This window comes from Xyrauchen texanus, chromosome 38 (genome assembly GCF_025860055.1).
Source record: "Xyrauchen texanus isolate HMW12.3.18 chromosome 38, RBS_HiC_50CHRs, whole genome shotgun sequence".
Taxonomy (NCBI): Eukaryota; Metazoa; Chordata; class Actinopteri; order Cypriniformes; family Catostomidae; genus Xyrauchen; species Xyrauchen texanus.
Genome location: NC_068313.1, coordinates 23,642,186 through 23,662,433, shown reverse-complemented (window position 1 = coordinate 23,662,433; position 20,248 = coordinate 23,642,186). Strand labels below are relative to the sequence as shown.

The 20,248-nt window shown below is 38.1% G+C and overlaps 1 protein-coding gene across 1 annotated transcript in view; it reads left to right on the top strand.

Moving 5' to 3' along the window:
- The first annotated feature begins 6,130 nt into the window (after window positions 1-6,130).
- The window catches only part of kiaa0753 (KIAA0753 ortholog), a 28,354-nt gene continuing 14,236 nt past the window's right edge, over window positions 6,131-20,248 (top strand). Inside the window, exons 1-16 of the mRNA XM_052109841.1 lie at window positions 6,131-6,456; window positions 7,456-7,758; window positions 8,121-8,361; window positions 8,470-8,576; window positions 9,660-9,722; window positions 9,807-10,028; window positions 10,148-10,337; window positions 11,628-11,797; window positions 11,951-12,084; window positions 12,184-12,330; window positions 13,811-13,900; window positions 13,994-14,081; window positions 14,350-14,406; window positions 14,514-14,684; window positions 16,334-16,409; window positions 16,622-16,742. Coding sequence (XP_051965801.1) covers window positions 6,337-6,456; window positions 7,456-7,758; window positions 8,121-8,361; window positions 8,470-8,576; window positions 9,660-9,722; window positions 9,807-10,028; window positions 10,148-10,337; window positions 11,628-11,797; window positions 11,951-12,084; window positions 12,184-12,330; window positions 13,811-13,900; window positions 13,994-14,081; window positions 14,350-14,406; window positions 14,514-14,684; window positions 16,334-16,409; window positions 16,622-16,742 — 2,300 coding nt within the window. The 5' untranslated portion in view covers window positions 6,131-6,336. The remainder of the gene's footprint in view (window positions 6,457-7,455; window positions 7,759-8,120; window positions 8,362-8,469; window positions 8,577-9,659; window positions 9,723-9,806; window positions 10,029-10,147; window positions 10,338-11,627; window positions 11,798-11,950; window positions 12,085-12,183; window positions 12,331-13,810; window positions 13,901-13,993; window positions 14,082-14,349; window positions 14,407-14,513; window positions 14,685-16,333; window positions 16,410-16,621; window positions 16,743-20,248) is intronic.

The following is a 20,248-nucleotide window of genomic DNA, read 5'->3' as shown; positions in this document are numbered from 1 at the left end:
CAACGCCACGAAGACAGCGAACCGCTCATGCCCTCGGGGATAGCGGGCACGGACATGCATCGTTGGAAATTCACTCTGAACTGAATGTCTGACTGTACAGCAGCTGTGTCACAGCACTGGAATGCACTATGCATAGTGACCCAATTTAAACTCTAAACGCGGTATAAATCTAAAAAAAAAAAAAACACTAAACGCCGCGCATTTATTAGTGTGGATCTCCTCCACGATATGGACTTTGCTTATTTAAGGGATTGGCAGCATAATCAATATAGTAAACCAATATAGTAAATATTATATTATATTATATTATATAAATGGCAATAATGAGTCTAGCCTACATGATAGAGTGCTATGGTGTTTTTTTTTTTTTTTTGCATAATTTTCAAAAACATAGTGCTTGTATTGTATGGTAAAAAAAAAAAAAATGAATATCTCAGCTCTGTTTGTCCTCGCAATGCAAGTGAATGGTGACCAGAAATCTGATTGTCCAAAAATGGCATAAAGGCAGCAGAAAAGTAATACATATCTTCAGAAGCAAAATGATATATGTGTGGGTGAAAAACAGATGAATATTTAAGTCCTTTTTACTGTGGATCTACACTTTCACTAACATTCTGTGCAATACACAGTTAAGTCTATTTATATTATCCAACATATCCACTTCTGCCATTACATACATTGCACTGTACATAATATACTGTATTTTTGTTCTTTATATAATGGATTTGTATTAGATTTGCACTACGTGTGTGTATGTAGTGCAAATCTTTTTTAATGATCTATGTCTTGCTGCTGTTTTTGTATTGTTTGTGCACTGGAAGCTCCTTTCACCAAGACACATTTCTTGTATGTGTAAGCATACTTGGCAATAAAGCTGATTCTGATTCTGCTGTGGAAGTGACTTTCACGTTCAGCTACCTACTGGTGGAGCCTACCAAAAAGATTTATATCACATGGATTACTTTTATGCAGCCTTTTTGGACAATCTGATTTCTGGTCACCATTCACTTGCATTGTGAGGACCAACAGAGCTGAGATATTCTCCTAAAAATCTTGGTTTGTATTCTGCAGAAGAAAGAAGGTCATCCAATCTGGGATGGCATGAGTGTGAGTAATTGATGAGATAATTTTCATATTTGGGTGAAGTGCCCCTTTAATCTTTGCTTCCTTTCCTTTTTGTAATGCAAATGTCATCCTGTTTCCCATTAGGTGAATTACTCTGACTTCTGTTTCTCCTAATAGGATATTAATGAGACCAGCAATCTATTGTTTACTACATACAGTATATTGTAAGACTGAATGAGTAATAGATTTACCTTTATTTGTAATCCCACCTTTACTATCTGTGACTTTGAGTGTCTTAGGTCTGTGTGTACTTGCTTGGGTCAAAGGAAGATGAGGGAATCTACTGTACAGGAGACATTGTGCCTCTTCACTTGATCAATTAAACTGAACTGAAAGTTGTCTGGACACATTTGATCTCTCTCACTGTTCATGCCTTCAGAAGGAATAATGTGAAGTTACAGGGTTCTCCAGTGAGGTGGAGATAAATAAAGTCTTTGCTAAAATGGGAGAGACATCATACAGACAACTCAAAATTCCTCACTGCTAAAAGAGCATTTGTTTTAATCAATTTGCGAAAATGCCTCGTCCTGTAATTCCTCCACATTGTGATGTCACACTGTGGTAGACATTTGCATCTGAACGACAACACATCAATGCATAATATACTGACTTACTTCCGTAGCCCTGTCCAGTAGTGGTGAGCAGTCAGATGGCAATGAAAGAGCAGGTCAGTCAAGAACAAAGAGCCAATCACAACAGTGGGTGTTTACGGACAAGTCTTAAAGGAGAAGCAGCACAAAAAAACGAGCGTTTCTGACAGAGGGTCAGAATGAGGGTGGAAAATGATCATGTTTTACAAATATATGACTGTTTTTTGTGCATATAAACTTTACTAATTTTGTAAGTGAACCTCGAGGAACATATTAAAATAATTTTAAAAAGGCACGTCATGACCCCTTTAAGATTAGTAAGATAATGGTACTAACATTGTGAATGTACCAGAACTACAACCTTATGTTTTTCTCTAACTTACTAAACTTAGGTAAAACATTTCAAACCATTAAATCAGCTAAAGAAATGCTTATTTCACAGAGCCATAAACACTACCATTTCCACATAGGTTTTTGATCTGGTCGACCACATTTTGCCCCATGAGCTCATTTAGAAAGAATTGGCATTCATTAATTGTCACAAGAACATCACAACCTGAACACTATCAACGCATCATTCTCAAGATGCATACTCTAATTAGGCATAATTGTTTATGTGCTAATCGGAAAAGGATGCCGTACTGTATAAAAAGGGCAGTTGAGTTCATTTATAGCCAAATTTTGGAGAAAATGCTGAAATAAAACTGAGAAGATGTGCAATGAGAAAGATCTCTGATGAGATCTTTGCCCATGCCCTTACACATACAGTAGAATAGCAGGGAACACTGTACTTTAAATGACCTCTAATTGTATTCAGATTGTTTTTTTAATTGAAACCTGTTCTGTTTTTGCAGAACTGAGAAATGGCAGGCAAGAGGAAGAAGTCCACCTTTGATATCTGAAAAGGAATAATTTCAGACCTGCACAGAGAAAAATTTGTATACATTTTAAAGAGTCAAATTACTGTTCAACCATTGCATCCTTTGACATTGTGTACTTTTTAAGTCTGCAGAATAATTCCTATCAACGAAAGCTGTGGCAGACAGATCAGTCATGCTTTGTGACCGCTTCCACTGCACTATCCTGTAGGGAGATCACGTTGGAGTCTTGCCAGGGATGGATAAGGCAGGGATGGCAATTTCCCTGGTGCCTGGACAGGGCAGGTTTAATATTTAGTTAGATGACATATAAGTTATTGCAAAGCCCTTGGTACTCAAAATGACAAATGATTCCAGACATCGGTCTTGATTTGCCACTTAAGAGTAATGAGTTTTCTGCAGTTTCTGTTTTTAGCTTTTAGAGCTGCAGGACAGGAGCTCATGATAATCTAATGCCTTCTAGAATCCAGAGGGCAATGCAATGCCATTGTGCCTGTGCTATGCTAAATGAGTTTCAAGGATTTGTATTGTTCTGGCTTGATTTGTTTTTACATCAATTTAATTTACATAAGAGAAAATATCATAGTATTTTAACAAGGTCTGGAAAACATATGATGCTGCTCTATGGAGTTAAAACAAAAATCATGTATTTAGTTTTGTATCGGTAGTACATTAGTTTAAGAAATCAGCAAAATTGTATTTATGATTTATTAATAATATTTTAAGACTTGTAGGTGCAAATTCAGAACTTGACTCAACTGGAGACTTGTCCATTGAAAAGTACAAAAGTCTTGACATTACTATGATGATTTTTTGCTATTACTTTAGGGTTGAAACATACAAAATAAGCTATTTTGTGCTTTATGATTACCAAACATTACTGAACACATTGATGAATGAATGAACAAACAAATAACAGTCAAATTAAATCTCTGCTATACTTCACAAGATCTCACAAAATTAATTTGGACTATTTCTGAAAACTATTTAGATATTCTAAGAGGATACAAACAGAACTGTCCTTGAAGAAAAAACAACAAAAACACTTCTATGTTTGAGTTTTTATGATTATTGTTATTTTTACTACTATTATTAAGGGTGGTCTTCATATACCAAAGCCTGCAGATCTGTCTCTGAGTCTCCGAGAAAAGTTTCAGCTCTGGGAATGTGTGTTGCCGCTGTATCCCAAATCTATTTGATGTGGTGTGAACATTATGATATCTGACATTGAGCGGACAGATGAAAAGCATCTTTATCTGATTTAGGAAAATACATCTGGCCAGACAGTCTTCTTTAACTTAAAAAGGTTGAGATAGCGCCTTTCCATTCTTTCAAAATTCGTATTGTCTTAATAATGCAATGCCTTGGTAGATGCCAACCATTGAGAGCCCTTCTCAAAGAAGCAATGGATTTGCAGAACTGTGTCTGTAAATGTGCCAGGATTTTCTTCTGCTGTTGAGTAAGGAATTGTAGTGTTGTCCACAAAGCATCTTCATCTGGAACCAGAAGATCTGTCTGGGACTCTTTGTCTGACCAAGTGGAGTTTAAGAACATCTTGGGTGTCATCCATCTCCAGAAGCTGCCTGAAGGTTTGTTGAGAGTACTATTTGTATACAGCATTGAATCAATATGACAAGATGGTCATTTCCTCAACCATCCAGTGAGAAACCCTCTCTTATAACTTGCTTTTGAAGGAAAAGTAATCAGATGAGACCTCAAATTGTGAGGTTGTTCCTCTCCAGAGTTGTAAAAAGATGGATTTTTAACAACCTGGTTTGGAAGAGGCAGCTGGGCAAATAATGGAAAGATGCCATTGGTGCGATTAATGCATTCTTTGTGACCACATTCAATGAGATGTTTCTCATCTGCATGTTCCATAGCATAAGGATTGCAAATAACATGATCATTTATGAACAGATCACACTCGCTTTGTTTGCACAGGAATCGATTAAGGCCTCTGGGAAAAGAACCACACAAAGTGTAGGCGTGTTTTCAAGTTGCCAACTAGCTAATTGTCGATGTAGTCATTAGTAGAGCTTAAAGGTGCAACTGCTTCTGCTAGCTTGATTTGATTAATATATTCAGAGACATTCTCCTCTTATTGTTTTATCTTTTAAACTTTTTGAATAAGAATTTAACCACAGCATCATGGTCAAGTGGTAGTCTTCCTTCATGGTCAGGAATGCCTGTGTGAGCGACATTAAGCACCAGATGTTGAACAGCATCCAGGTATCCAAAAAGCTGGACCTTCCCATCCCTCATAGCCTGCAGAAACATCCCAGCAGTTCAAGGTGGAAATCCTGCACATCTGTATGCATCATTCTTTAAAAACCTAGTCTGTGCAATATGTGATCTGTCTTTATGGGCTGTTCAATTGTCTACGTGCTTCATAACAAATTGATTTGTGAGACAGGCCCTTGGGCATCCTTTCTCTCACCCCTCCCTGTCCTGATCTCCCCTTTTCATAAACAGCTCAGTATTGTGTGTTGTCCTGTCATCTGTCCTCATTGTTTTGTCATGTGTGTTTGTCCTACATTTCATGTTCTCTGGTTCACATCTTAGATGAGGTCAGGTGCATTCCCTTTTTTCAGTGGCAGAGGTTCACTGTTTGAGTGAAATTGTCCATGTTTCCATGGCAACATGCTTTTTGACAAGCTTCTTGAATGGTATAAATGGGGGCAGAGTGCAGCTGCATCCTTGTCCAGTTGTCATGTTTCATAATTGTTTTACTGGTTAAAGACATTTAAATAGCCTCAATACAGATTTGTTGTGGAAAATATTTTTTAGTATAGTAGACAGTATTATATCTGAAATTAGTTTTCAGTCTTACAGCTACACAACATTTTAAATATTTAAAACCTATGTCTGATTTCAAAGATTATGTTTCTAAACTAGTTGTTACATTTATTTTAGTCATAGTATGTGAAAGTGAACATTTTCAATAAAATAGTTAAAAAAAAAATAATAATGTTAAACTTAGTGTGTTCTTATGATTCTAATTTTTCAGTCTCTGATAAGTCTTTTTTTACATTACAGGAGGGTTAAACGAGATAAAAAACATATTAGGCTGGTTTAAGGTTATTCTTAATTTTGTATTTATTTTTCTGTCAGTTTACTGTTTTTTGTTTTAGTGTCTGCTGGGCGGTCTACACGAAATTCGCATAAATCCTATGCTTTTATGCTAATGTGCAGTTTTACTATGATTTAGCCATAAGGCTTTGTGATATGACACAGTTATGTAGAGTAATCTTTTAAGAAGAACAAAGTTTCAGTTTATACAATTCGCAAAAATCTATAAAAAAAATAAATAAATAAATGAACTAACGTTTCAAGAAAACTATACGCTAATTTTAAGAAGTCTGTAGCGCGAGCAATATTCTACTCGAACAGACCTCTAGGGGGCGACTAGATGCCCGAGTTCGAGATGTAACAACTAACAGACAATCCAGAAGAAGTGTTTTGTTGTCATGGCGGTGTTTTAAACTGGTTGACACTTCCGATTAACAAAACGTACTTTTAGTTTCTGTTAAACAGCACCGGCTGGCATGTTAAGATTAAGTTCTGCTTTTAATCGTTGGTTTTTTGTTTACTGTATTTTTTCAATGATGAATTAGTCGCTAAAGCTGTTCGTATCAGTCAGTAACAAAGTAGCTTAGAGAAGATTAGTCAACTGCTAGGATTAGGTGAATGTATCGTTTCCATCAGTACTTCTCACTCAAGGGCATAAACACGACTCTATCAGAATGATATCTGAGTTTCTAAAGGGATCTCCAATGACAGTCGGTGAATTGGGCTCTGTGAACGGTCAGTGGATTACAAAAGGCTCTTCTGTGTCTCAAACACATGGTGGTCTGCAAACTCAGGTACTGATGCACGTTTTTGGTTTTGTTTTGGCGAATATAAGATTTTTGTGGGTGATTCTCTCGAAACCTGTCAAGAAAATGTCCTGGACCTATTTTATGTTTTTTTTTTTTTTTGTTGTTGTTGAGAATCACCCAGATTCATCTTACTTAATTCCATAGAGCATGGTATTGTGTGCTTTTAAAGGGATAGATCACCCAAAAATGAAAATTCTCTCATTATTTACTGAACTTCCTCATGCCACCCAAGATGTGTATGACCTTCTTTCTTCAATATATCTCAGCTCTGTTGGTCCATTCAATGCAAGTGAATGGTGTCCAGAACGCTAAAGGTACAAAAAGCATATAAAGGCAGCATAAAAGTAACTTGTACAACTCCAGTGGTTTAATGCATGTCTTCTGAAGCAATCTGATAGTTGTGTGTGAGAAACAGATCTATATTGAATTTGTTTTTTTACTCTAAATCTCCACCTTTGACCAGCTCCAACCAGTAGGTGGCAATATGCACAAAGATTGTGAATCGCTAAAAACAAACAAAGAAGAATGTGAAAGTGGAGATTTATAGTTAAAAAGGACTTAAATATTCATCGGTTTCTATCTATCATATAGCTTCTGAAGAAGTGGATTTAACCACTGGATTCATATGGATTTTTTCATGCTGCCTTTATGTGCTTTTCGCAGCTTTAAAGTTCTGGCCCCATTCACTTGCGTTTTATGGACCAGCAGAGATGATATTTGTTTGATTTTTGTTTTCTGCAGAAGACAGAAAGTCATACACCTCTGGGATGGGCAAGAAAATGAGAGATTAAGATTTTTGGTTAAACTATCCCTTTAAAGTTTGGCACCCTTAACTAATGTATTGTTATTATTAGGCATGCGTGGAGTAAGCAATAGCGCTGTTGCAAGCTATTTCTGCTGCATGCTGGATTGTAGTACATTTGAAAAATAAATGTAGCTCCTCCTTTATTGCCATTGGTTCTAATATTTTATCGCTCCTCACAGCTTCAGTTCAATGAAACTGTGGCACCTACTGTCCTGAACCGAGCCACCCGTGTGGGACCGCCTTCTCCCATCGTGATAGAGAAACTTGTACTCCGGGCAGAGAGGCAAGATGATGTGGAGAGCTGCACCAGCTCGCTACGTCTCTCAGTCCTCTCAGAAGAGCGACTGGAGGCTGCCGTCAGGATGGCTAAGAGAGATCTGCACAGAAAAAGGCAGGAATCCATCAGCCATACATCACTGGAACCATTGCAGAGATCCCAAATCACCAGCCCTCAGAGAAGCAACATAGCTCACAGTCCTCAGGTAATGAATTATGAATTTGTTAATAAGACATGTTTTGTGTGTTTTTGTGTGCTGTGAATTTTTTTTAAAGAATGACAATGGCTTAAACAGTTCATTAAAAAATTAGTACTCTGTCGTCATTTACTCACCCTTTGTTTTGATTTTATTTTATTTTCTTATTTTCCTGGAGCACAAAAAGAGTTGTTCGGTAGAAAGTTAGGGACTGAGTCACCATTCACTTTTATTATATTGAAAAAAGATTAAGTGATACAGGTTTAAATTCATACAGGTTTGCAACAACATGAGAGTGAGTGAATTATGACATAATTTTCATTTTTGAATAAACTATCTATTTAATCTCTCTCTGTCTTCTGACAAATTAGGTCTTTCCAAAAGGAATGTCAAAAACCGCTGCTCCAATGAAGCAAGTAAAATCTGGTCCTCAGGTGCTGGTGTATACCCCTCAAAAGCCCAACAGCCATCCAGAACAGGGTCAGTCACCACCCACCAAAGACATTGGCCAGAAAGTTAAAAGCAATGAGCCACGGCTCAGCCAGGAGATCTGCAAATTACAGAAGGAACTGAGCACATATGTTCAAAGGATAGAGCAGCTGGCAAATAAAGGTATGGACAGTTCATAATGCTGTTAGTAACTTTTAGTGTGTAGTTTCACCTGTCTTACAAAAGAGATCTGTCTTTGCTGTTTTAAAGCTAAATGTGGGATATTTGCAGGGCGAGTGGTGGAGGTTCTGGAGCCAGAAGAAAAGCGCAGGATGGAGATCCGTCGGCAGGAGCAAGAGGCTCGCTCTGCACGCATCATTTATGTGTTACAACAGCAGGTCTGAATGGAGCACTGCATTCTGCATACATATTCAGTACAGACACAGTAATAAAAGGAAGTATTTAAAGTGATAGTTAAACCAAAAATGAAAATTCTCTCATCATTTACTCACCCTCATGCCATCATGCCATCCCAGAGCTGAAAAATTAGAATAATTTCTCAGTTCTGTAGGTCTATACAATGCATGTGAATGGTGATCAGACCTTTGTAGCTCCAAAAATCACATAAACAAAACATAGAAGTAATCCATAAGATTCCAGTGATTAAGTTTATATCTTCAGATGCGATATAGTAGGTGTGGGTGAGAAACAGCTAAAAATGTCAATACTTTTTACTCTAAATCTTGAAATTCACATGTGGTGCCTGTTTCATTTAATTTCACATCTGAAAGTGAAAGTTAAAGTGCAGATTAGATAAAAAAAAAAGTACTTAAATATTATTCTGTTTCTCACCCACAACTATTATATTGCTTCTGAAGATATTGATTTTTAACACTGAAGTCATATGGATTACTTTTAAGTTTCCTTTATATGATTGTTGGTGCTACAAATGTCTGATCACATTCACTTGTATGGACATACAGAGCTGAGATATTTTTCATAAATCTTGGTTGTGTTCTGCTGAAGAAAGAAAGTCATACTTATCTGGGATTGCATGAGGGTGAGTAAATGAAGAGAGAATTTTCATTTTTGGGTGAACTATCCATTTATATATCGGGGTGGACAAAGTAATCTTTTGTTATGGATTTGGTAATGTGCCATAAGGATTGTGGAAAGTTGACATTTTGCAGTGTGACATGCTATATCTTTTTTAACAACATTTTGCTAATTCTTTTGTAATTGTTATGAATGCAGCCTTTATGACCTAGTATTTATTGCGTGACACGGGACAATTAAAAATTAACTAGTGAAGGCTAACCGGTATCGGTAATTAAAATAGAAAATGAAACGGTGACAAGTCACAGCACCCAAAACATACACATTACCTTATACGTTCAAATAGATTTTATAAAAAGTCCATGGACGTGTTGTGCGTGCATACACTACTCATCCATAAGAGGACTGTTTGTGTCTTTGTTCAGGTGAAAGAAATTCAGGAGGATCTAGACAAGTTGCGTTCCCAGAATATCAAACACACCAAAAAGGTAGCAAGATTTGTAGCTTAATTTTGATATGCAATGTGATAAGGTTTGCAATGATTTTAAATATTTCTGTGGATGTCTTCTCAGTCCAGGGCGATGGACAGACTGGCTGCTGCTCATAGAGGGGCTGTCAGAGCCATGCAAGTCTTTATCAGCCAGCTGTCGGACCCTGCAGAGAGCAGAGTGCCCATCCACTGCAAAGAGCTTGGTCATCTGATTCGCCAGCTCTCTCTCTGCTCAGCTAAAGTAGAGGTGGGGCAGGGATCTGCAGTGCCAGAAACAGCCCTTGACATCCTGCAGAAATTAGAGGTGATGTTTGATCATTTTAAATATGAAGATACTTCAAGGTAATTCAGTGAATCCCCCAGCTCTATGCTGTTATGTTTAGAGTTGTTTATTTTGCTGCTGTTTTGTTTGTGTGTTCTCAGACCCTTGACTCAGCACTAAGTAAGCAGGAAGCCCAGAGGAAGAGAGACTCTGTCTTACAGAATGCCAACCCAGTGGAAAAGAGTTCTTCAAGATTGACGGGCCGCAGTATGTCCCCTCCTCGTCCAGCAAGAGGCCCTATTGAGAGGGGCCATCGAAGACCCCGTAAGCCTGCTGCTGCAAAAAAGACTGGTGAGTTATGAGTGCAGAGATGGAGATTATTTCCTTCACAGTTCTCTGTCATTACAGTATCAGTATACTGTACGTGTACTGTGCAATACCTGTCAAAATGTATAACACAACTACATATTTGTTAATATTACTATCCATCTGGGATGCTTATTAAACAGTATTGAAAAATGTCAGTACTGGGCACTTTTTGGCTACTTGTCCTTATCACTATCCAGTCTAATTCATCCATTTAAAAAAAAAAAAAATACAACCACAGTTCCAAAAAGTTGGGACAGTATGGAAAATTATAATAAAAACAAAAAGGAGTGATTTATAATAAGGCATGCTAATCTAGCACCCCACTGTCTGCTTATGCAGCCATATGCTTGTAATCCAGGCAGTATGTGGCATGCGTTGTCCTGCTGGAAAATGCAGGGATGTCCCTTGAAAAGACGGCATCTGGATGGCAGTATATGTTGCTCTACAATTTGTACATATCTTACTACATTAAAGGTTCCCTCACAGATGTGCAAGTTACCTATTCCATGAGCACTGACGCACACCCATACCATGACAGACACTGGATTTGGACCTGACGCTGATAATTTGGATGGTCCTTTTCCTCTTTGGCCCAGAGAACACAATGGCTGGTTTTTCCCAAAGCTATTTGAATTGTGGACTCATTTGGCCACAAAACACGATTCCACTATTCTACTGTACTTTGCCCAGAAATGTCGATGGCGCTTCTGGACAGTATTGATGTATGGCTTCTGCTTTGCATAGTAAATCCTTAACTTGCATCTGTGGATGCAGCATTGGATGGTGTTGACTGACAAAGGTTTGCCGAAGTATTCCTGAGCCCATGTCATAATATCCATTACTGACGAATGATATATATAGATATAAAACAATTAACTTCAAAAGCTAAAACATTAAATTGTGTTGTTGTGGTGCTTTCAATATTGCACAGGGTAAATAGAAGTTACAAATCACTCCTCTTTGATTTTACTAGCAGTTTTCATACTGTCCCAACTTTTTCAGAATTAGGGTTGTATGTTGTTTTTTTTTAATTAAAATGTTAGTTTTGTAGACATTTATGTTAGGTTAATTTAGATAAAATCAATTTTGATCAAAGGGTTTAAGGGTCATGAGAAAAAGAAACTCAATCAAACTTTTGATTGGTAATATTTTTACATATATATATATATATATATATATGTATGTACAGAAATTGTAGCTATTTATTTGTTGTGAATGTGATTTAGTATTCAGAAGATGTTTTTTTTTATTTTGATGTATGCATATGTGTAGGCAGTAGGCCGGCAGGGAAGGCCCGCAGTACCTCACATGCATTGGTGCGACAGCGCAGTGAAGTTTTGAAGGCAGGGCTGGAAAGTCTCATACATAATCAAAAACAGAGAGAAGCAGAACCACAAAAACCCAACAAAACTACTGGTGCCATCAACCTAGACCACAATAGGGTGAGTGTGGGGCCTATTTAGGAAATCTGAAAAGTTTTATAGTAGTATAGACATTTTGAATGATATGACATTTTTGTAGATATCTTAGTTTTGATGATTTAAGATGACAAATTGCAAGGATTGAAGTGATGTAAGGTATCTCTCTGCATTTAGCAAGCTGGTCATGTTCGTGATGCCAGCTTCCAGCAACCCACCGTTTCATCCCGGCTGAGGGAGAATCAGTTACCCCAAAAAGAGACAACTGTGCCTTGGATACCAACATCCCCTCACTCTCCTCCTCGCCCACGGTCTGTACACACAAGCCAAATATGTTACAAAATATGTTACACCTTCTCTTGTGCACAAGGCCTCCACGTTTTGACTTGCTTCTAACTTTGTGTGTGTAGTGTTGTGTCTAGCAGGCCAGAGCCCAAATGTCTGTTCTTCCCTGTAAAAAGCCCTGAAAAGCAGAACCCACAGATCAGACCCATGAGCAGCACACAGCTTAGCCCTTCATCACATGGCAGGAAACAAGCCCAAAATGAAGCCCTCAGGTTTGTCATTAACCCTCTCCCCCATCACTGGTCACACTTTACAACAAGATTCTATTTGTTAACAATAGTTAGTGCATTAGGTGTCTAACAGTGAATTCGCAGTACTGCAATTAAAAACTACCCAAGATTAATAAATGCAGTAAAAAGTATTTTAATGTTAATTTATTAATAAACTATTGTTTGTGATTAGTTCATTTTAGTTAATTAATATTAAAGGTAAAATAACTTCTATCCCTGCTTAATATGCAGAGACAACAATTAGCAAACCATATAAACACGGTCTCTTTGTGTCACTATAAAATTGCTGACCCACCCCATTAATGTTACATAACCAATGCCGTGAGTTGGGGTGTGACTATTTAATGGTTTGAACAACAGCAGACGGGGGGCGTATTCTGAAAGCTGTTTTGAAAACATGGCTTATCTTTGTTTAATTCCGTTCAGTGGTGCTATTGCTGCAGACATGACATAATTCAGCTTTAAAGGATACAACTTCTAATGTTAAAGGTGCTGTAAGCGATTTTAATGTTCTGAATCTTTCACGTAACTGAGGTGTTGAATTATCCACTCCCCCTCATTCCAAAACCCAGCGCTCCAAAGATATTTCTGAGACCAAAACAGAGCTAAAGAGCAGCGTTTTTTGTTCCTGTAGCTTTTAAATTCAACAGTGGCACAATAGCACCATCAACTGACAAACATTATGAATCATAGCCTCAATGATCCACTTCAAATACAACACTATGAGAATGAGCAAAATGATGGACAGGACACATTTTTGTTTAACAAGTCTACTGCTGTCACAGAGACCGGTGAGGTTTCTCAGGACACTTATTTCATTAATATCTTTAAGGGAGCAGGAACATTTTTTCAAACATTTCCATGGAAAAAAAATAGCTTACAGCACCTTTAAAAATGCATTAGTATATGAAGTATAATTTAAGTATTATATGTAGAAATTAACATTACATTTATACAATTACACAATATACACAATTAACATATACAACCTCATTGGGAAATATATTGTTCTGTAGTGCTCTTACTACTGTCATGCATAAAAATTATTATAAAAAGTGCAGATGAGGAATGTGCACTTAAGACACTTAAGGCCTCGACCCACTTCCAGAGAAGTTCCTTTTCATTCATTTTTCAAGTCTGCCGATAGTACTAAGGTAGTGGGAAAGACCAATAACCGATTAATCGGAGGATAGTTTTAAAAACTGATTTATAGAATGTAAAAAAAATATTATTCTTTCCTTACTATGATGGGAACAGTCTAAACAAAATCACAGATGCATTTTATTGTTCAACCAGAATCCCCAAAATAACCAGAAAAAAATGAAGATATGGTGCATAACATGGGACTTTTAAACAAGCCCGAAACACACCGGGGACTCTTATTTTGAAACGAAGAAAAAACTTTTGGGAACTAGCGTCAATCCGATATATCGGTCTTTCTCTATATATGTTTGTGCAATAGGCAAGCCTGGCTGGACCAGGTCACTGCAGAGAGACTGAGAGAACTGAATCGTCTTAGTAAAGAGGAGGCAGATCGCATTAACAAACTCCGGTAAGACAACAACACCCACCCTTATTATCATGTTTTACCAATTGTTTATGAACTTTGTGTTTGCATAGATGTTTATTTGCATTTGTATGATAGCACCACAGTGGGCTCTCCGACACTATGGGCTGAGAAAGCAGAACGGGCTGCTAGAGAGAGAATTCAACCTTTGTTGGATCAGGCACAGGTAACAAGTAAATCAGATATTGTTTTTCCCCCACTGAACATGTACTAAAATAATGCCTTTTTAATCTTGATACTAGCTAGCACTTTCAACACTATCAACATCAGCTGGAGGTAAAATTGATTACAGTAGGTCCAGGAAGGGCACTATTAGAATGTTTATCATATTTAAATAGCCCTTTGGCCATGCTGTGAACAGTGTGTGAATGTTAGAATGGATGTGAATAGACATTCTATTTCTTTCTGTTTCTTTCTGTGTGTCTCTTGTACAGCAGGTGTTTGGAGCAGGCAGTGACAATCTCAGACAACTACTGCAGGTTACAGATAATGTAAGAAACTCACACTTTCTCTCACTTTCTCTATTTTTTTTACATTTTGTCATTTCTCTAAGCAATGACTTCAAAGCATATATATGACAGTACTGTGTTGTGTGCAGCCTGGGGCCAATGTGGACGTTCTGAGCGAGGCTTTTCTGGAAGATCTTCTGGAAGACACAGCTCGCACTCTGTGGACAGCTGAGCGGCAGCAGGTGGCTGAGACTGATGCTGAGCGGCTGCTGCAGGGCCCCACACTAGAGAGCATGCTGCTGAGGATGGAGGAGATGGAGGTCAGTTTGTGGGGGTCAAAGGCATAGTTTATAATATTTGTGGGTTTTTGATATGGTGTCAGTATAATAACAAGGATTCTTTACTTGCATCGCTACAGTAATGGTATTGCATCACCTCCAATCTTTGCTAATTATAATTTTTTTGCACCATTAGTCATAATTTACATTTACATTTACATTTATGCATTTGGCAGATGCTTTTATCCAAAGCGACTTACAGTGCACTTATTACAGGGACAATCCCCCAGAGCAACCTGGAGTTAAGTGCCTTGCTCAAGGACACAATGGTGGTGTCTGCGGGGATCGAACCAGCGACCTACTGATTAACAGTTATGTGCTTTAACCCACTACGCCACCATAACTCCATTTTAGTAATAATAATTTAGTAACATAATTCAAGCTATCTGGCCCTTTAAAACCTTAATGTAAACGCCCACTGTTATGATTGGCTATCATTGTGCAGCCCCTCTAATACAGGCATATTTGAAATGCAGGCCGAAGAAAATGAACAAACTCCACAAGACCACTACATTTATAAAACAACATTTCAGTTTTAACATATACTGCACATCTAACACATTTCATCTGATTGTATTAAACGGTTCACGCAGCATCATGAACTTTCATACAGTCATGACATATTAAATATTCACGAATGAAATGGTTTACCTAGGTTTTTTTAACTGCCGCATCTTTCAATAACAGTTCCTTTGCCATGCTTGAATCATATTGTGACTGTTCACAAGCATTCCATGCAAAAATGTTCTGAATACTCAAATGCAATACAATTCACAGTGATATTGGGTGCTTCAACAGGCCAAAGCAGAGACATCTCACATCTTCTCTGTTTTTTCACACACAGAATTACATGTTTTTCTCCCATTCTGTGGCAGCAGCAGAATGAGACATGCTTTTAAAAGTTGCCCTTGTACTGCTCTTAAAATGTGCCGCACGTCACCGGAAATGCATCAGAGACGTCCATAAATGTACATGTTTACAAAAGACTAACAATTAAAAATAGCACAGATAGTTGCAAAAATGGTTCAGCACACCTTCAAAATAACAAGAAACAGCACAGCTGAATGAAACTGAATGGAGGTCTCATTTTAAGAGTCTTTTAAAAGTGGTGCGAGATGAATGGTAATGGTCCAAGCCTTTCATCTAGTTTAGAAAAACATTAAATCCAGATAGGTATATGAAGGTGTCCTGTGTAAGTCTCCTTTGGATGAATCTCCCATGTTTCTCCTCTTCACCTCTGTAACTGAGCAGTGAGCACCAGTGGGTGGGGCTAAGGTTGCAATGATGAAAAATAGGTGATGTCTTTCTGAAGAGGCAGTCATATACAGTTGTATTTGATCCTTGTGATGAAACAAGTTCCACAAATTCCAAACGGCTCATTTGTAGGGCCTGGTTTAAATAAATGCTCTTTTTCTATTAAGGAGGAAGTTTTCAGTTCTGAAGCTTACAATAAGTTTTTATAGTTCAATGACCTCTTTTGTCAAAACATCAAGGAAAATTGGATTCCTCATGACCCCTTTAACAAATACACACAAACACAAAAATTATGGTTTGGGACAAAAAAAGGAAAAAATATCTTTTGATGTTATAAATATTAAGTCACAAATCACAAAGCTTTTTTTGTTATATAGAGAGATCAGGAGGAAGTGCGCCGGCGCTTTGCCATGATCTCATACTCTGACCCTCTCATCTGGGAAAAAGCCACAGGTGAGTCACAGGACCCAGACAGACCATTCACATTTGGTGCCAATTTATAGAACACAGGAAGCCTGACAAAGTAGTTATCAGTTGTCCTTTCAGTGTGTCTGGTGGTCAGTTTTGCCATCTCTCAAAAAAAGGTGTGCTCTGCATTACATGTCACTGCCATGACAAAGATGTCCAACAGATGGTAGCAGTGTAAAACTTGTTGTCTGATGCAGATGCTCAGAGGAATATCGCTAGCTCTAGACCAGCCTCTCCACAGCCGATCAGACTGACAAAGCTGGTCTTGAATGCTCCCAGCAAGGCTGACATCCTCCTGCAAAAGCCAGTGGAGACGGGGTAAGTAACTCAGATTTTATAGTGTTGTGACTGCATATACACTGATCAGCCACAACATTAAAACCACTGACAGGTGAAGTGAAAAACATGTATCTCATTACAATGGTCTGTCAAGGGGTGGGATATATTAGGCACCATGGGAAGAAGGCAGGCTGGCGGAGGCATTGTGATGATCTGGGCAATGTTCTGCTAAGAAATCTTGTGACCTGGTTGTCATGTGGACGTTAGTCTGACACGTAACCTACCTAAAGATTGTTGCAGACCACGTACACCCCTTCATAGCGACGGTATTCCCTGATGGCAGTGGCCTCCTTCAGCAGGATAATGTGCCCTGCTACACTGCAAAAATTGGTGTTCAAGGTGTTGATTTGGCCTCCAAATTCCCCAGATCTCAATCTGATTGAGCATCTATGGGATGTGCTGGACCAACAAGTCTGATCCATGGAGGCCCTACCTCACAACTTAAAGGACTTAAAAGATCTGCTGCTAATGTCTTGGTGCCAGATACCACAGTACATCTTCAGAGGTCTTGTGGAGTCCATACCTCGACAGGTCAGAGCTGTTTTGGCGGCACAAAGGGGAACTACACAATATATTAGGCAGGATGTTTTAATGTTGTGGCTGATTGGTGTATGCCAGACATTTCAGAGTTTAATCAGTTTCCGGTTGACTTGCCGGGAAACAACACACTGTTATATTTGTCTGTTTATGGATTAATCAATAACAGCAAGAAAATCAAATCATTCGAAAATATCTGTACAGAAACGGTCTCTATCCCCCACAACATCCTGCTCTTCCTCCTTGTTTAGTTCTGCCAAGAGAGAGCAGGAGACTGGCCAAAAGTTTGGATACTTCCAACTTTTCAGCCTGTGTAACTGTGTAAACTTGCTGCCTCCGCTTTCTCTCTTTATCTCTCCCTCTCAATGCAAGAGCACATTGTCTACAGAAACTTGAAAGCACATCTCATGTCTAATCTCAGGGATTTATACTGATTCTACAACAGTATTAACAACCCTTTCTCGTGTGCATTGTAGGAAATTAGTGACTTTGTGGCAGGGTATTTTTATAACTGCCAGCATTCATCACCAATAAAATGTAAGAATTGCATTATGGAATTGTTTAGGGATCTTGGCCACATTTGACAAACCATTATATGAAGTATTAATGACAAATGATCAGAGTAGAACTTTGACAAAAAATTCCCCACCATTAAATATGTAATACAACAGCCTTGTTGTATCGGCTTACAATTTTTATATGTAAGGGATTTTAGCTCAAGAGGGGAATTATGATTAATTCGGGGAACATTGAAAGAATTAAAGTGTATGTCTGATCATTCGGCAACTCTGATTTGATATGATGCATCGGTTAACTCTTTAGAGTAATACTATTCTCATGGCCATCGAAAATAACATCACATATGCTGAAATATTGTTCGAGCCTGGAGCATAGACCTTTAAGAATCAGTTGATGAGATTATTTATCAAAACATACCTGTCAAATTCTATTTGAATACAAAAAGACTTTATTTCTAATCTACAACATAAAAACTAAACTAACACACATAGAAAAACATAAACAGGTTGGTGAGTGAGCTGTAACAGAATGTGAAAGAATAGTTTGCAACAGAAAAATGTTTACTTTATGGAGTCTATTGGCCATGCCCCGGACCATCGATACTTAATTTAGTATACCTCGATTTGCAATTGGGTTACCTGAAGTATTTAAATAAAACCCCAGAACTTTCTATTAAAAGTCTGGAGAAGTACTTGCATTTCATTATGTTTCCTTGCATTGCTTTGGTTCTTTGGCTGGGTCAGTAGAAACTTCTGGTTGTTCCTTCAATGTTTTGGACCTCTGTTAAGATCGTGGACAGTGGGAGTTCAGTGGTGGAATGATCAGGCGGGGCTTAGAAGCGAGGCCCCCTGCAAGGGAGACTCGCAACTCCCCGTCACATGTGAATCATAGGGCATAGAGAAGAGAACTCTTTTCTGAACTTTTTCTGCTAAGAAATATTTGAAAATACACTTCATTAGCATTTGAGACATGCAAGGTAACTCAACGAGAGTAAATATGACATACCTTCATGAATACTCAACGTGCAAGTTACAAAACATGAAAAGACCTGATTAAATAATGGTTATTTCATTGGTTTTACATGGATAATACATTACACGTTATGAGAAAAATCACCGTCAGGGTTATTATCAGGTTAAACCTTGAATGAGTGTTCTAGGCACTTTAGCAGATCATGTGCAGGTAGGGTTTGGCGATAAAACGATATCGATATATATCACGATAAAGAAAATCCATGATAAGCTTTTGAGGAATTTTCTATATTTACTGCGTGTCGCTAAAACACAAGCAGTTCGGATTTCTCTGGGGCGAATGAAATCCGCTCACTTGCAGCACTAGGAGAGAGCTTGCTCCGCACTGCTGCCAATCCTACGATCCACCTTGCAAGCATGACCCTTGACACTCTCAGCTTCGCTCACACGATCCACCTTGCAAGCATGACCCTTGACACTCTCAGCTTCGCTCACAATGCGCCAGTGGTAACGTAGGGTCAGACTGGATGAACTTGCTAATGCTAGCTGCCTTGCTAATGATTAGGCAGCGTTGGACACCGGATAGATTCATCCGCACCGCAAGACTCCATGTCAACTGTTGCGCTCTCTCATCGTCTCTAGTGAAGAGCGCGACAGAACAACAGTGATGTGGACAATAGCTCTGGTCTTTCTGTGCTGTAATCTTGAATATTGTTCTCTAGCAACAAACATGCATCATTTCTGCCCTGTCCCGCTCCGCATGTGTTGCCTCTTTTTCCTGCAGGTGTGTAGACATGAAGCGCCGTATATATATCTTTATTAATCAGCATGTTATGAGCCTTTAATAATAAACAAATTGATTTCTGTTCTAATTTTGTGAAAATGAATTAGATGTCTGGAATGGATAAGGAAAGACTAAAATTACTAGTTGGTTGACTAGTCTCTCACTTTAATGAAAATATACAAATGTTTTTTTACATTTTTTAAAAAACATTTTCAAAATGTTCTCTCGGGACACCCCTGAACCCACATTCAGCATCATTCCACAGTCACAAGGGCTTCTTTGCCCCATACTTGGGTATCTGAATCTAAAGAAATATAAAAAATATTTCATTTTAATATAAAAATATTCCAAAAAATACTGGACTGCTGTCACTATGCTTCAGAACAAACAGATGATCTTTTAACATTAATTTTCAATTGATAAACTGTAAAAGACGGTAAAATTGGTGAACGATCCCGCAGACCCCACTGCTTTGGCCGTCTCTGGACCCTCTGTGCAGTTTTGTAGAGACTATTTTGACCATTTATTTTTTCTTCTTCCGTCAAATTTGAAATAAAAAAAGAAAGTGCAATGTGCAAATGTATATTGTGATAAATATCGAACAATATGAAAAAGGTTATCATGATAACAATTTTGGCCATATCGCCCAGCCCTATTTGCAGGATAAAATTACA